Source organism: Papio anubis, chromosome 5, assembly GCF_008728515.1.
Source record: "Papio anubis isolate 15944 chromosome 5, Panubis1.0, whole genome shotgun sequence".
In the NCBI taxonomy this organism is placed as follows: domain Eukaryota; kingdom Metazoa; phylum Chordata; class Mammalia; order Primates; family Cercopithecidae; genus Papio; species Papio anubis.
The window spans coordinates 34596869-34613274 of NC_044980.1; the positions used below are offsets into that span (position 1 = coordinate 34596869).

At 43.8% G+C, this 16406-nt stretch overlaps 1 protein-coding gene and 1 long non-coding RNA gene across 2 annotated transcripts in view; one reads left to right on the forward strand and one right to left on the reverse strand.

Moving 5' to 3' along the window:
* Positions 1-1421, forward strand: part of SPEF2 (sperm flagellar 2) — a 203019-nt gene extending 201598 nt beyond the window's left edge. The window contains exon 37 of the mRNA XM_017959489.3: positions 1274-1421. Coding sequence (XP_017814978.2) covers positions 1274-1363 — 90 coding nt within the window. The 3' untranslated portion in view covers positions 1364-1421. The remainder of the gene's footprint in view (positions 1-1273) is intronic.
* A 504-nt stretch (positions 1422-1925) lies between these two features.
* Positions 1926-12858, reverse strand: LOC108586261. Its single transcript, XR_001903303.3, has 3 exons — positions 4572-12858; positions 4207-4314; positions 1926-2511 (listed from the first exon to the last, which is right to left on the reverse strand). It is a non-coding gene; the product is annotated as an uncharacterized LOC108586261 (long non-coding RNA).
* Positions 12859-16406: the final 3548 nt, after the last annotated feature.

Below are 16406 nucleotides of genomic sequence, written 5' to 3' on the forward strand. Positions count from 1 at the left end.
TATAAAGAAGACATGTTATTAAGAATTGTAGTGGGCTGGGCACAGCGGTTCCCATCTGTAATTCCAGCACCTTGGGAGGCTGAGGTGGGATGATTTCTTGAGGCCAGGTGTTTGAGACAAACCTGGTCAACAGAGCAAGACTCCTCTCTACAAAAAACTTTAAAATTAGCTGGACATGATGACATGTGCCTGTAGTCCCAGCTACTTAGAAAACTGAGGTGGGAGGATTTCTTGAGCCTTGGAGATTGAGGCTGCAGTGAGCTATGGTCTTGCCACAGCACTCCAGCCTGGGTGACAGAGCGAAACTCCATTAAAAAAATAAATATTAAATGAAAGCAGTGTACTGGGTAAGACTAGAAAAGTCAATGGGGAGCAGATTTTCTTTTCCACTTGATTCACTTAGCATTGACCTGTGGCTTTAGGAGATACGGAACAAGATCTCTAAAGAAAATGATTCATTATGATTCCTCGCAGTGACTGATAGAAGCAACGCATAGAAGCAAGGGTCAACACAAATGGTGAACAAACCCATGTCTTCTCAACTAAAATGATCACAGTCAAATTGAAGCCTTTGAAACTCAGCTCTGAGGAAAAGGAACTTATATTGTTAAAACACTTCTCTAAATTTGTGAAATAATAAAAAAAAAAAAAAAACCTAAAAGCTACCTAAATGCAATTCTGTATTTTTCATGTGTTGGTACTCCTTCTACATTGTGATAATAGTTTAAATATATTTTGAAAAATATCTGTGATTTAAGATGTAAGATAGCTGTATAGCAAATGAAAAACAGATCATTCTTTCCCTGATGTTTTTTAAATCAAAGAATGAGACAGTTTCAGGAAAGTAATCTTTTGTTTTAAAATTCTACAAATCTATAGACATGATTAATTTATCATTGGCATTTTCTTTCATAGAAGGTGAATACTGGTTTTTGTATTCATTCATAAGGAAATAATCTTTTAACTTGCAGATTAATTATATGCCAGGTTCTGTGTAACTGCTTTTACAAATGTTAATTAACCTAATATGACAACTGCATTATTAGGCATGGAAACTGAGGTTCCAAGATCTTAGATAGCTTTCCAAAGGTACAAGTAGTAAGTCTCAGGGTGGGATTAAAACTAAATGGAGAAGTTTGCTCAGTGGAAAAAAAAAATAAAAGCTGTTTAATGATTGCCATGTACTATGTGATCATTTATTAGTATTTGTGTAGCATAGTATTGATCATCCCTTATTAGTATTTGTAACTTCTCTTTGAATCATTTGTCTTAGGATATTAAAATAATTCTCCAAAGAAGTGAACATGTACAAGGAAGTGATGGAGAGAGATCACCTTTAAGACATACAGAGGAAAAGAAATGAGGACAAAAGAGTGTGATTTTTGTAATTCAGCAATAAATCTTGCAAAAATTAAATGTGACCATGGTGTTTGTCAAATATGTTATGATTTTAAGTATAGAAATGAACCCTACCAGTTTATTATCAGCATTGAAAAGAGAACCTTCCTTAACTTGGAGAATATTTCATAATAAAGAGAGAAAAAAAACCAAAGTAAAAATCTAAAATAAGCAGCATGCATTTTGAAGTGATTCTGAAAATGGAAGGCCCCAAAACAATATGTTCAAAAATAAAGAAGTCATGAAAACTCCCTATGAGAGCTATCTACATTAGGCAGATATAGTGAAAATTTCCCCAAAACTCCACATCAGCACAGTGCTTCTAGGTACATCTTATAGTTCGTGCTCCATATGCAGTAAAATTTCCAGGTTTATTTCAGTAGCCAAGAAGAAGGCTGCATAATTGAACTGCTAGTAAAGCTTTGTTCCCATCATCTATTCATAATTATTTCTTAATAGAATATATTTCCTTCATGTAAAGGTAAACTGAGGCTGGAGCCAAACCAGGAATGAAGACACAAGGCAAATGGCAGTGAGAATAGCCTTTTATTAGGGCTTGCGGGCAAGGTTCCTTGGTCCAAAGGCATGGGCCGAGGAAGTCGCGCTGAGGGAAGAGGGTAGGGGCTTTTTATAGCCCGAGAGGTAGGGAAGCTGGTTGTGCAAACAGGGCCTGGGGGGTCTTGAAACTACTAGGGCAGGAGTTGAGTAAGGGTCATGAGGAAGGGGTCTTTCGAAACTGTCAACCGAAACTGCTGTTTATGAACTTGTGGAATGCAGGTGAGCTGCAGGTCATGGGGGAATGTGGTTGCCCAGCCGGAACTCTGACGCATGTAAGTCTGTGGGTGTGTACAAGGGTGAAGGGAGTCTTTAACAAAAGGCCTGCTACGCTGGGTAACACCGCCATGTTGGGTCTAGATTCCTGCCTAACATTCCGACCTCTTTCTAATAAGAAAATGGGGCGACGTGTTCATCTGGCTGCGTCCTGTTGGTATGGGTCGTCGTGGGGTTCTTCAGAGGTCGGAACTCGGGTATAGGGGTGGAGCAGCATCTGATTGATAGTGACTTGGGAGACTTCTTTCATGCAGTCCTGGATTAAGCAGAGGACACAGGGAGCTATGAGTAGCAAGAAGCCAGTGATTAGTAAGGGGCTTAGAAAGGGTAGGACTTAACCAGCCACAGATGACTGCCACCTCCTAAGTGAGGGCCTTGATCCGAGGTTTTTCTGGTGGAGTCTTTCCTGAATCTTTTCTAGAGTGAGGAGATTGATTTCTACTAGTCCTGACTCATTGATGTAGTGTTCGGACGGGAAGGGGAAAGGAGGGGTTAGGTTAGAGGAGTTAAAAGGGCTGGGTAAGGGTACTGCAACCAGTGAGGGCTTATTCAAGGCTGCACACAAGAAACAACGAGAGATGTTGTGTACCTTGGCCATGTGTACCACTTGAGCCCCTTCCCTGACTAAGGTTAGCCAGGAAAAAGGGTTGCTGCTGTCGTGGGGCTTGCTGCCTGGGCTAGAGCTGAGATGGCTTCCTCCTGTTGTCTGATGTCAGAGGCCAGGCTGAGAGGCTGGTTATGACCTTGATGTAGGCCTTAAAGATCTGAGTCGGGCCACGGGATAAGACTCACTGTGCCCACCAGTCCTAGGAAGGACAAGATCTCTTCCGCATCCTGAGGAGGCTGGAGAGTTTCAATGAGGCTTATTCTATCTGCTGTGAGGCTTTTTGTAGTGGGCGTGAGGAGTATGCCTAGGTAGGTGACAGAAGGGCTGCAAAGTTGAGCCTTAGCTGGGGTAACCTGATAACCTTGGTCACCTAGAAAATTGAAAAGTGTAGCAGTGTCTGCAAGGGAGTGCTCCTAGGAAGGACTACGTAGTAATAAGTCATCGACATACTGCAATAGTATGCTGTGGGTCAGGGGACAGAGGACAACATCCTGTGCCAGTGCCTGTCCTGAAAAAATGGGGGCTATCACGTAACCTTTGAGGCAAAACTGTCCAAGTCAGCTGGGAAGAAATATGAGTGTCTGGATCTTCCAATGTAAAAGCAAACAGAAAGTGGCAGTCTGGGTGTAGAGGGATGGTAAAGAAGGCATCCTTCAGGCCAAGGACAGTGAAATGGGTGGTGTCAGGGAGAACGCGCGAGAGGAGTGTACCTGGATTAGGAACAACTGGAAAGGTAGGGACTACTGCCTCATTGATGAGACGTAGGTCCTGCACCCGATGATAAGCCCCAGAGCTTTTCCATACAGGCAGGATAGGAGTATTGCATGGTGAGTTGGTGGGAACCAGAATGTGCTGTTGGAGCAGGCATGTAATGATAGGTTTTAATCCCTGTCGATGTTCGAGGGAGATAGGGAACTGGGGTCTAGAGGGGAACTTGGAAGGGTCTTTTAGCTAGATACAGACTGGAGTGTGGTGCTGGGCAATGATCGGGGTGGAGGTGTCCCACACCTTAGGGTTAATGGGGACTGGAAACAGGAGTAGGGGGTCAGCCTGGCAGGATTTGTCAGGTGAGAGAAGGGGGAAGAGGAACACAAGGTGTGGGGAGGGGTTGGGTCGGAAGTGGACTGAGGCCCCTAGCTTGGAGGGGAGATCTCGTCCTAACAAGGGGACTGGGCATGAAGGAATGGTAAGAAATGAGTGTGAGAAGAGGGAGTCATCCAGGCGGCAAGACAGAGGAGGAGTCTGGCGGTAGGTGGAGGGAGTGCTGTCAATTCCCATGACTGTGACAGTGGAGGGGTGGCTGGGGCCACTGAAGGAAGGCAAAACAGAGTAGGTAGCCCCCGTGTCCATAAGGAAGGATATGGACTTACCCGCTACCTGGAGCATGACCCTGGGCTCGGCGAGAGTGAGAGGGGTCCCTGAGTCTGGGCCTCTTCAATCTTCACCAGTGTCGAGGAGCTAGAAGGCGCCTCTAATACCTGGAGGAAGGTCATCACGTGGAGGTGCAGTGACCGTCCTCAGGTTGGGGCAGTCTGACTTCCAGTGGCCTATCTGCCAACAGTTTGGACAGGGGCAAGTTGGCTCCTTTGGGTTAGGGCACTGCCTGGCCCAGTGGCCATCATTGCCGCACTTGAAGCAGGCACCAGATGGCGCTCGGGGAGTACCTCCTTTCTGGGAGCTCCTGGAGCCGGCTGGCCTCAGGGCTGCTTACCAACGCCTGGGTTTGGAGTTGTACCTTCTGTTTTAGCCTGGCCTGTCGTTGGGCCTCAGCTGCTTCCTCCCTGGAGTTGTAGTCCTTGAAGGCCAGTTTGACTAAGTCCTGGATGGGAGTTTGAGGGCCATCCTCCACCTTTTTTAACTTTTTTTGGATATCGGGGGCCGACTGAGAAATAAAGTATGAAGCTAAGACGGCTCCTCCTGCAGGGGAGGCAGGGTCAAGGCGGGTGTACTGAATAAGTGACTCTGCCAGTCAGTTAAGAAAAACAGCCGGATTTTCATCTGAGCCTTGGACTACCTCCTTTAACTTATTAAAATGGATTAACTTATTGGAGGCTGCCTGCATGCCAGCAACAAGGCACTGGACCATCATATCTCAGTGGCGGCGGCCTACCTGACCAACCTACTAGTCCTAGTTGGGCTCGGCTGAGGGCACCACCTCAGTGCCGACTGGCATGGCATGGTCGGTTAAATGAACCTGGTCAGCGTGCTGCCTGGCTGCCACTAGGATACGCTCCCATTCCTCAGGGGACAGGGTTGAGGTCATAATGACATGGGGATCATGCCAGGTGAGGTCATACGCCTGGCACAGGTATCTGAACTTTTTGAAATACTGAGTGGGGTTGGCCGAAAAGGAGCCTACACACTCTTCAACCTTAGACAAGTCTGCCATGTGCATGAAAACAGCACATGGACCTGGACTACTCCTTTGGCACCTGCCACCTCTTGCAAGGGACATGGGAGGTTGGTCCTGGACCGAGTATGGGCTGAGACAGGTGAGGAAGGGGAGGAGGTGGAGGTAGGGGAGACAGAATTTGTCAGGTTTGGTGAGGGCACAGGAGGGGTGGAAGGGAGGGGAGGCGCTGACGAGGATGGGGATAATGGTGGGACAGGGTAAGGAGGAGGCTGGGCGGGAGACCGGAGGAGTGGCCGGGATAGGATGTTAGGAGGCTCAGAAAAAGAGGAGGAATCATCCCTCTCCTTGGTTGAGGGAAGAGACTTTGCGAGTAGGACCTGAGCTAATGAGCATTGAGCGCAGAGATCTGGGTGAGAACGCAAGTCCCAAAAGGCTTGAACATAGGGTATCTCGTACCATTTGCCTAGTCTCTTACAGAAGTTGGTCAGATCTGTGAGAATGTTAAAGTCCAGAGTGCCTTCTGCAGGCTGCTGAGACTGATTATCCAATTTATACTGCGGTCATGCTACTGTGCAGAAGAAAATGAGCCGCTTTTGTTTTAGGTCTTGGCTGAAGCCTGAAGTCTGGAAATCAGCCAAGAGGCACCTCAGAGGGGATTTTTCGGTTTGGTTTGGACTGGGTAGTTCCCATGGTCTCAAGGCGGGCAGTCCAGAGGCAATGGGAGCGTCCTCTCACTGCCACGTGGAGTGCGGGGTATGGTGGCTTCTGGGGAGGTTGGATGTCTCCTAGTCGCCGGTGCCAAGGTCACAGTTGACCGGAGAGAGCCCCTGATGCGGCCGCGCATTTCAGACAGGGACTCCCAGAGGGAGCCTTCAGGACGGGGGGAAACTTACCCAACAGTGATCGAATTGAGTCAAATTTGGTGAGATGGCTCCAGGCTTGAGGAGGGGATCCTGGCTCGGGGAGAGGAGAGCCCGCCCGACCTGGCAGGGGTCCAGGGAGGGGGTCTCCTCCCAGGATTCAGCACCAAATGTAAAGGTAAACTGAGGCTGGAGCCAAACTGGGTATGAAGACACAAGGCAAATGGCAGTGAGAATAGCCTTTTATTAGGGCTTGTGGGCGAGGTTCCTCGGTCCAAAGGCGTGGGCCGAGGAAGTTGTGCTGAGGGAGGAGGGTAGGGGCTTTTTATAGCCCGAGAGGTAGGGAAGCTGGTTGTGCAAACAGGGCCTGAGGGGTCTTGAAACTACTAGGGCAGGAGTTGAGTAAGGGTCATGAGGAAGGGGTCTTTGGAAACTGTCAACCAAAATTGCTGTTTACGAACTTGGGGAATGCAGGTGAGCTGCAGGTCATGGGGCAGTGTGGTTGCCCAGCCAGAACTCTGACGCATGTAAGTCTGCGAGTGTGTACAAGGGTGAAGGGAGTCTTTAACGAAAGGCCTGCTACGCTGGGTAACACTGCCATGTTGGGTCTAGATTCCTGCCTAACACTTCATAGATAGATGTACAATTTCATCTTTTTGCTTGATAAGTTGGTGACTCAAATTCAATGACACTTATCAAGAAACTTTCAAGAATGGTGATGTATTCTCGGTGGCTGGGCTGCTTCTATGATAACCCCTGTGGGTCTCCTCATTGGCTAGATCCTCCTCTTCTGCTCAACCTCTGAGTGTAGGAGGGCCTTCTCCATCTACAGTCAATCCCTGGATGATCCACTGATTTCCATGACTTCATGGATATTATAGAGGCTCCCAACACTGAAATTTCTATTCCTACCTTCGTCCAAAATCCAAACTTGTCTGTCTTAATGGCCCCCCATTTTCCACATGGATGACTAATAGTCATCTCAAACTCAGCGTGTCTGGGGTGAATTTCTGATTTTCCTCTTCCTCAAACCTGTTCCTCTAAGTCCTCTTTCATTTTAGGCAACTGTGTCCTCCTGCTATTCAAACCAGAGAATTTGAAGTCATCCTTGAGTTACCTCTTTCTCTCATATCCTACCTCCAGTCTATCAGCAAATCAGGTAGGATAGACCCTGAAAATACATCTAGAAGGTGATCTTCTTTACTTCTTTGTCGCAGGAAGTCTGGTCCAAGCCATCACCATCTCTTGTTTGGATTACTGCAGTATCCGGGTAACCAGTGATCCTGTTTCTGTTCTTGCTCCACCTACAGGCTGTTTTTAAGCACCACAGCCAGAGGGAACCTTTTATAATTCAAGTCAGGCCATGTCACACTTCTGCTCCAACCCTCTATGTCCTGTGTCACCCAGAATCCAGCCCAAGTCCTCATCTTGATCTTACCCTCGCCGCCTCTTTGACCCCATCTCCTGTTCTCCTCTTTCTCACTGCTTAAGTGACAAAACTACCTTGCCCATCTTGGAACCCACCGGGTACACTCCTGCCACAGGGCCTTTGTGCTTGCTATTCTCCCTGCTTAGAATGATTTTCCTCCCACATCTCTACATTATTTGTCCCACAAATTCCCGCAGGTCTCTGCTCAAATGTCACTTTATCAATAAAGCCTTCTCTCACTACCTCATACAAAATAGAAGCAACTCACCACATCTTACCCCCATGCTTAATTTTTTTTCCCATCACACTTATCAACATCTAACAAACTACAGTATACTTTACTCTCTCATCTATTATTCCAGTCAGTTGTAAATTCTGTGAGGTCAGAGTTTTGTGTATTTTCTTTGTTGCTGTGCCCCAGAACCTAAGACTCAAAACCATACCAGTTTTATGTTATGTTGATACATTTGTGCAAAATATGTGGGAAAATCACATTTAAATTGATCACTAAGTCAATGAGCAGCCCAAGACAATTCTTATTGTTAGTGGGAATTCTAATTCTAATTCTACAAAGAGACACATTTCCTAATTTTGCTTCTTGTGGGCTAAAGTTCACTTGAAGCTCTATTCCAAGAGTACTTATCTTCAAGCTAATGGAGGATACTGATCCAGATGTGTGCTTGGGAGACGGAGAAGAAACCCTACCTGAGATTACAAAATTTCAATTTAGCTGATTCACATGTGGGCCAAAAGGGTAGTTCTAGTAATTCTAGAGAAGGGAGAAGAAGAATATCTGAAAACAGAGTTCAAATCAATAAAATATCATAAGGACATAGGCAGTAAGCGAATCCACATTTCATTAAGAATTGAAAGAGACAAGGCAACAATACATTGCAATAGAAAAACACTAAAGCATAGCAAGCAGCATTCTTATAATAATTTTTGGCACAGTGTGGTTAAATAGAAAAATTATGGAATCTTTCTTTTGAGGCTCATTAACTCCTCTAAGCAGTAGGATGGCAACCAGCACACAAAGTGTCTCCTGGTCTTTGCCAGATCAGAGTCTCTTAATCATCATCAGAATGAAGCAGGTCTGGTGACTAGGCATAAGCCAGAGTCTCTCTCACTTCTTCCACTGTTTGCACATTTATCTCCTACCCCTATTTGCTTATCATAGCATGATCTATTTAACACATAACCGCAATCTTATCTGACCTTGCTACTACTCACTTATTTTCACACGTCTTTAGTAAACATCTCATTGCATTTCCCACAAGCTCTGATCCAGATGTCTTTTTTATTTCCCACAATGTTGGTCCCACCTCTATTTTCTTTATAAAGGCAAAAGAAATGAGAATAGCATGTATTGAGCACTTGCTATGGGCTATGAGGCTATGGGTTATGCTATGTTGCCTGCATAATTTTCTTATTTTTGTCCTTGTAATAATGCTCTGGGTTTGCTATTACTTTCCCCTTTACAGGTGAGGACACTGAGTATCAGAGAGGTTAGGTGACTTGCACAGGATTGCCCAACTAGGCTCAGGCAGAACTGTGATTCAACCCCAATAGAAACCAGTGCCAAAGCCCATGCTCCTTTCTCCACAACACATTGCCTCCCTTTGAGATGGGAATCTCTGAGAGCTGTAAGAATGTCCAGTGTGAGCCTTTTCACTTTTCCTCTTACCTCTAACAGTGCCAAACTTTGCTGCTTCATGTAACCTCTGCATCCATACTTATTCTCTCATCCTTCCCTTCAGTCCCAGAGTACCAAACCTCTTAAAGTCTATTTGTTCCTATCATGCTATGGGTCATAATCCCTCCCCAACCTCTAAAACCCTAGTCTATCATTACTTCCAATATTGTCTGTTTTTGGTCTGTCTCCTCTGGCCACTTCCCCTCAGGATATAAACCTGTTCAAGACTTAAAAGATATGGGGGAAAGCTCCTTCCTATAACACTACTCTACTTACGCCTAGAGTTACTTTTCTCTCTTTCTGTCTCTGTTTTCTTTTACTGTCAGACTTCTTAAAATAATAATTTGCCCTCATTCCTCCTACTTTACCACCTGTCAGTTATTTTTATGAACAGATATTCAATTTTGTCAGATAATTATTTTCTGCATCTAAAAATTTATCATGTTTTCTCTTTTTTAGTATATTGATATGGGAAATTACTTAGTTTAATTTTGAGTGATGAACCAGCCTTGCATTCCAGGAATGTATTACACTTTTTGTATAAAAATGGATTTGAGTTACTAATATTTTCTTGAGAATTTTTTGATCTAGGTTTGGGAGAGATATTGGTCTATAGTTTTATTTTCTTGTAATACACTTGGTTTTCATAACAGGTTAATTCTGGCATCATAAATGAGTTAGTATGCATTCCTTCTATTTTATAGAAGAGTTTATAGAATTAGTTTTTCTTCCTTAAGTATTTCCAATAAAGCCTCCTGACCCAGAGTTTTCTTTGTTGGAAGAATTTTAATTACTAATTCAATTTATTTAATAGCTATAGGAGTATTAAGATTATCTATTTCTTCTTGGGTGAGATATGGTGTCTTTCAAGGAATTTGTCCTTTACATCTAAGTTCCTAAATTTATTGACAAAAAATTTGTAATATTCCCTTATTATTATTTTAACACTGGTAGGTTCTGTAGTGATGACCTCTTTTTATTCCTGATATATGTTTTTTGTCTTTTTTCTTGGTCACTCTGTCTAGAGATTAATCAATTTTATTCATCTTTTCAAATAACCAGCCTTTTAAATTTTATTAAATTTTTATCTATTATTTTTCTGCTTTGCAGCCAGTTTTTTTAACCGGTAAAATATCTTGCTTTCTCTTTGCTGATCCACTGAAACTTACCCCTCAGAAAGGTCCTAAATGGCCTTTCAATAAACAAATGCAGTAGCAATTTATCTCCATATTTGTATCCTATTAATCACTGCCTCATTTTCAAAATTTTATTCTCCCTTGGATTACAAGAGAGACTACAAACTCTGCTAACTGTCTTTTTATCTCTATAATTACTTCTCCGTATGCAGTTTATTTTCTCTTCCTATGTCTCATTCCATTCTCTCTTGATTATTCCAACCATCTACTTATCTTCCATTCTCATCGGTATGTAAAGGACTTAAATATTTTTCTTCATCTCTGACTTCTGTGACCTCCAGAAGCTCACACACATCTACCTACTAGCCTGAAAACCTGCTGGGCTTCTTAGATATCATCTCCAAATTTGAGTCTTCATCATTACTCATCTCTTTCCAGATACAGGGCATTTGGACATCAATAGGGCATTTTACAGTTATTCATAGCTCCATGATATCCTTGGGAACAAGGTAAACAAATATGGCTAGATGCAAAGACAAGTGAATTTGCAACTGGTGAAATAACTTTAGCAAACACAGAAGATTCATACATGGGTTATTCATTAACTGTCTTCCTCACTGCACTGATGACTATAGGGGATATTGACCATGTCTGTCTTATTCACCTCTGTGATACAGTCCATCATCAAAGATATTCAAAGAGAGGTATAGAATTCATGTTAATTAGAATTGTGGTTGACACAAAGTTGAAAGAGATTGGAATTAAATTATGTTTACTAAGAGAAAGAGGACCCAATAATTTCCTGAAGGATGAGTCCCACCTAACAAGATTGAGATATTAATATTAGGTAACAATAGATAATAATAGCTAGTATTATTGAGGGTTTACTGTGAGCTAGGAACTGTGCTAAATGCTCCTTATCTCATTTAGTTCTGACAATTCTGTGAAGTAGGTACCCTTAAGATTGCCATTTATATATGAAGAAATGAGGTTTAGAGAAGTTACGTAACTTGCCCAAAGTCATACAGCTGGTAAAAAACAGACACAGACTAGGAACCCAGTACTAACCCCAAAAGCCATCCTCTTACCCAGTTGTCTATGCTCAGGTACAAATAACCCACCACACAAACACAGGATGAAGCATGGCTTAGCAGTGTTTAAAAATAAAAACAAAAGGCTTTGTTCAACGTCAAGTGAATCTAATTGGCTGTGTTATGTGGCCCCAGGAGAACCCATTATCTTCAGAGAATTAGTGGTAATAAAATAGCTCGAGGAGGTGCTGACTTTCCTCTGATATGTAGTGGTCAGACCTCAACTGCAGTTCTGGATAAAGTTAATGGCCTCACAATTTAATATATGTGCACTCTATCTATGCAGATGAACTGGGATATATGTCAGTTCTATACACATACACGTGTGACTAAAGTGAGGAGACTTCATCCTTGAGAAGAGAAGCTTCAGATTTGGGGGACAAGGAAGAGAAACTTCAGATTTAGGGGAGCTATCACCAACCATCTGAAAAGCTGTTTAGATGAAGCATCCTTTCCAGGCCTCCAGCGATGAACTAACACTAGTGGTGAATGATAAAGCATGAGAGATTTCAGCTGACCATTGAAAGCTATGAGCTCCCTCTCACCAAAAGCACAGAAGTTTTCTGACAAAGGCCAGGTTCACTGTAGCAGGGAAGTTGACAGCCATGGCAGGAGCCCAGTCCTTTACCTCTTTGTCCTGCTCCTCCTGCAATTTCATCTCTACTGAATCAGTTGCTCAGCTCTACTACCCAAACTTCTATCTCCCCAAAGGGCCCTTTCAGCTTATCCTTTATCATGTGTGGTTCTCTCAATTCTCTAGAACACTCTGACTAGGCTTATTGCACTGTGAGCATCCCAGATTTCCTTGCAATGGGACTCCAGGCCTCAGAACCCAATACCATACCCAGCCACTTAGTTGCTGTCCCATCCGGGCCAGTCTATGGTTCCCTAACAGATTATTAAAGTGGGAGACGAGGGGATACCGACATCAGATGTAGCCTTTGACTGGATGACCTTGTAGCCCCTTCCATTTCTGAGGCTCTACAGGAAGAGTTCCTCCTCCTAACTTCCCATTCTATAGTAATGGCAACATCTGTGGTTCTTCTGGTCTCCCATACTCAAAACTTCAGTGCTGTCCTTGCTTCCTCATTCTCTGTCTCCCATCATACCCAAGTCTTACTGGTTACTCCTTGTAAATTTTTCTCACAATTTTCCTCTCCTTTGGGTTTCTACGGTCACTACTCTATTTCCAAAGCTCTCAAAATATTTTTTCTAGACTTGAAATACTCTTCAATTGACCCCCTCTGTGTCTTCTCCCCAATCCTCTATATTTCTTTCCCAGCACAGTCTCTACTCTACTCTTAACATAATATTCCTGAAACTCTGATTAAGCATGTCACAATTTTGCTTAAAAAACCTTCCTTCTGAGGCCAAGTATGGTGGCTCACACCTGTAATCCCAGCACTTTGGGAAGCCAGGGTGGGAGGATTGCCTGAGGCCAGGTGTTCGAGACCATCCTGCTCAACATAGTGAGATGCCATCTCTACAAAAAAATTAAAAGCTAGCTGAGTGTGGTGACATGCACCTGTAATCTCAGCTACTAAGGAGGCTAAGGTGGGAGGATCACTTGAGCCCAGGAAATCAAGGCTGCAGTGAGTTATGATCACACCACTGCACTCCAGCTTTGGTGACAGAGCAAGACCCTGTCTCTACAAAAAAATATATATTTTTTTAGTTAGCTAGATGTGGTGGTGCATGCCTGTAGTCCTAGCTACTCAGGAGGTTGAGGCGGGAGGATGCTTGAGTATGGGGGGGTGAGACTATAGTGAGCCATAATTGCACCACTCCACTCCAACCTGGGCAACAGAGTGAAACCTTGTCTCAGGAAAAACACAAAAAACCCTTCTCTTGACCCCTCCCTACTAAATGCATTTTAGATTTCGTAGAATGTTATTCAGAACCTGACCCTAATATATGTTTCAGTGCTTACTCATCTTTTTCTCACACTCAACACCCAACCCAGCTTCACTCAGCATAACTTCTGGCACTTGTTGTATACTTAATAAATTTGGAATGAATTAATTAATGAAGATGGAAGTCACCTACTAACAGAAGTGGAGATGAACTCTTTAGAGTGGAGATGTTTCTATAATCTTATATGTACCTTATGCTAGATCTATAGAGAGAATTGAATTAATGTTTACAGGATTGTGTGTGTGTGTGCAAATGAGTGTGTGGAGGTAGAAAGAATGTCACTTTTCTTCTCCCCAGCTGACCCCTTGTAGCTCAGGATAGATGAGACTAGGCACCATGAGGGTGCATCTACTAGAGGCTGAAAAGCTCTAGTCTACTATATGAAAGCTAATGAGAACCACAAAGTCTATTATAATCAGCTGCTTTTAGGACCTGGAGCCTGGTCTAATCCTAAACAGGTCAGCCCTGCAGCTTGACATCCAGACTGCATCTAACCCCTCCCCCACTCTCTACCCATTTCTTACCGAAACAAAGGGTGTTCTAACTCTGCCTCAACACCCTTCGCAACTTATTTATCTCCTTTCATACTTTACTGAATTTGACTTATAACAAATTCATATTACCTATTGGCATAGCTCCTACTGTTTCCAGTAGCTTTTCTGCCAAGTTCTCTGGCAAAGACATAAGACTTAGCAGGGCATCCTCTGTTAGTTACTAGATACATCGCTGAACATTCTATTGAGCCAGGGACAAGCAAATGCACAAGCACATTCACTCGCAGATCTTAGCATAAGGACTGGGTGAAATCTTGTTTTCAAGCTTCTTTCAAAACAAATCTGGAAAGAGGTGCCACCAAAGTCTTGTGGCTGAAGTTCAAAGCCCCAAAGGGCCGCACTGGGCTCAAAGCAGCGCCTTGAGCACTCGAGTTCCAAACACAGGCTGTTGTGTCTTTGCTCACTTCACACTAACCACACGGAGAAAATAGCGACAGCCTCACCTTGCTGTGCCCCCACAAACCTGGCTGAAACCACAACATCCTTCTTATGTATGGCAGACTCCACCATGTACTCCAGAGAGTGAGGCTCACTCTTCTCCCAACAGATTTCACTGTGAGCCCATTTCATGGTAACATCCTTTTAAATTAAAGAGAGCTTTGCACCATGCTGCCTCCAAAAGTGTCCAAGGGAATAGCATCCTCGATTGGAAAACATCACTTAGCTTTCTGATGCTACAGGAGCCCTTTACAATTTATTTCGGAATTTAACTACCCTTTATAAAGTTTGCCATTGTGCCAGATGCATGCTTGGCAAGTTCCTTTAAAATACTAAGATGCATATATTGCTGTTATTTCTTCCAGAGGGCAATTTCCTCCAAGCTGATAAACATGTTTCTAAAGATTGCATTTTCCTAAGGAATCTGGGAAAAGTAGCAAGCAGGTGATAATAAACACTTTTTGAAGGTTTTGCATGTGCCAGCTACTATTCTAAGCACTTTGTAATAATTAGATCATTTAATCCTCATGTATAGGCAACCTTATAAGGTGAGTATATCACTATCTTCATTATACAGAAAAGGGAGCTAATGCATGAAGGGGTTAAGGAGCTCACCTGATTCACAGCCAGCAAGAGGCTAGGATTTTCACCTAGGAAGGGATCTGTCTCCAGAGCCTTTGCCCTTAACCGTCTGACTAGACTGCCTCTCTGTCACCTATGGGCCATGTAGAGGCATCTTGAGGGATGACCAAGCATGTAAAGTCCCCAAGAGCTTCTCTGAGCTAAGGACTGAGCCTCCCAACCCTCTGCATTTTGAGCATCTGCTCCCTACTGCAAAATTTTGCACGGCCAGGCACACTGGCTCACACCTGTAATCCCAGCAGTTTGGGAGGCTGAGACAGGTGGATCATTTGAGGTCAGGAGCTCAAGACCAGCCTGACCAACATGGTGAAACCCTGTCTCTATTTAAAATTCAAAAATACCCAGGCAGTGGTGGCGCACATCCCAGCTACTTGGGAGGCTGAGGCAGGAGAACCGCTTGAACCCAGGAGACAGAGGTTGTGGTAAGCCAGGATCGAGCCACTGCACTCCAGTCTGGGTGACAGAATGAGACACTGTCTCAAAAAAAAAAAAAAAAAAAAAAAAAACTTTGCCATCGGGGCCTTAGCTTGTGAAACTTGATTTCCTTGAGCTATGTACCTCTTTTGCAGCTACTTGGCTTGCATCATCTAGGTTCCTAATGCCCCTATCCTCACCCCCTGATTCTGGTCTCATATTTCTCGTCACAGTATTCTTTTCTTTGACCATCTGACCTTGCCTTGGGTCATCTACTCACTGACTAGCCTCACAGCTCAGTAAGAAGAGTCTAAACTCTTTGTCATGATAAACACTTTAGACTGATGACAGTGGAACAGATGAGCCCCCAGAATACGCTCCTCCAAATCAGCCCCTCTGCTGCAGAGGGGTCATGATAAATTCAGGTTCCTCTATAAGCCTAGTAGCTGCTTGTAATGGCCCAATGGAGGAGCATGTGCTAGAACTGAATTTCTTCAACTGCATGATTATGAGACACAGGGACATGGGCTGCAAACACAGATGATAAAGACTTAGCAGGCAATTAGAAAATGTGTAGCAGGCCAGACTTTCCCACAAATGGCTTCTCAATCTATTTTTAAACCTTTCCACTTTAAAAAGTGAGCACAAGATAGATTTTGCTTTCTTTTAACTCTTCTAGAAGAAAACAGAGCACAAGCACTATGATAAACAGCAATTGCCGGGCGTGGTGGCTCACATCTGTCATCCCAGCACCTTGGGAGGCCAAGGTGGGAGGATCACCTGAGGTCAGAAGTTCGAGACCAACCTGACCAACATGGAGAAACCCCGTCTCTACTAAAAATACAAAATTAAGCAGGCACAGTGGTGCATGCCTGTAATCCTAGCTATTCGAGAGACTGAGGCAGGAGAATTGTTTGAACCCGGGAAGCGGAGGTTGCAGTGAGCTGAGATTGTGCCATTGTACTCCAGCCTGGGCAACGAGAGCAAAACTCCATCTCAAACAAACAAACAAACAAACAAAAAACAGCAATTGACCTTCATCTTCA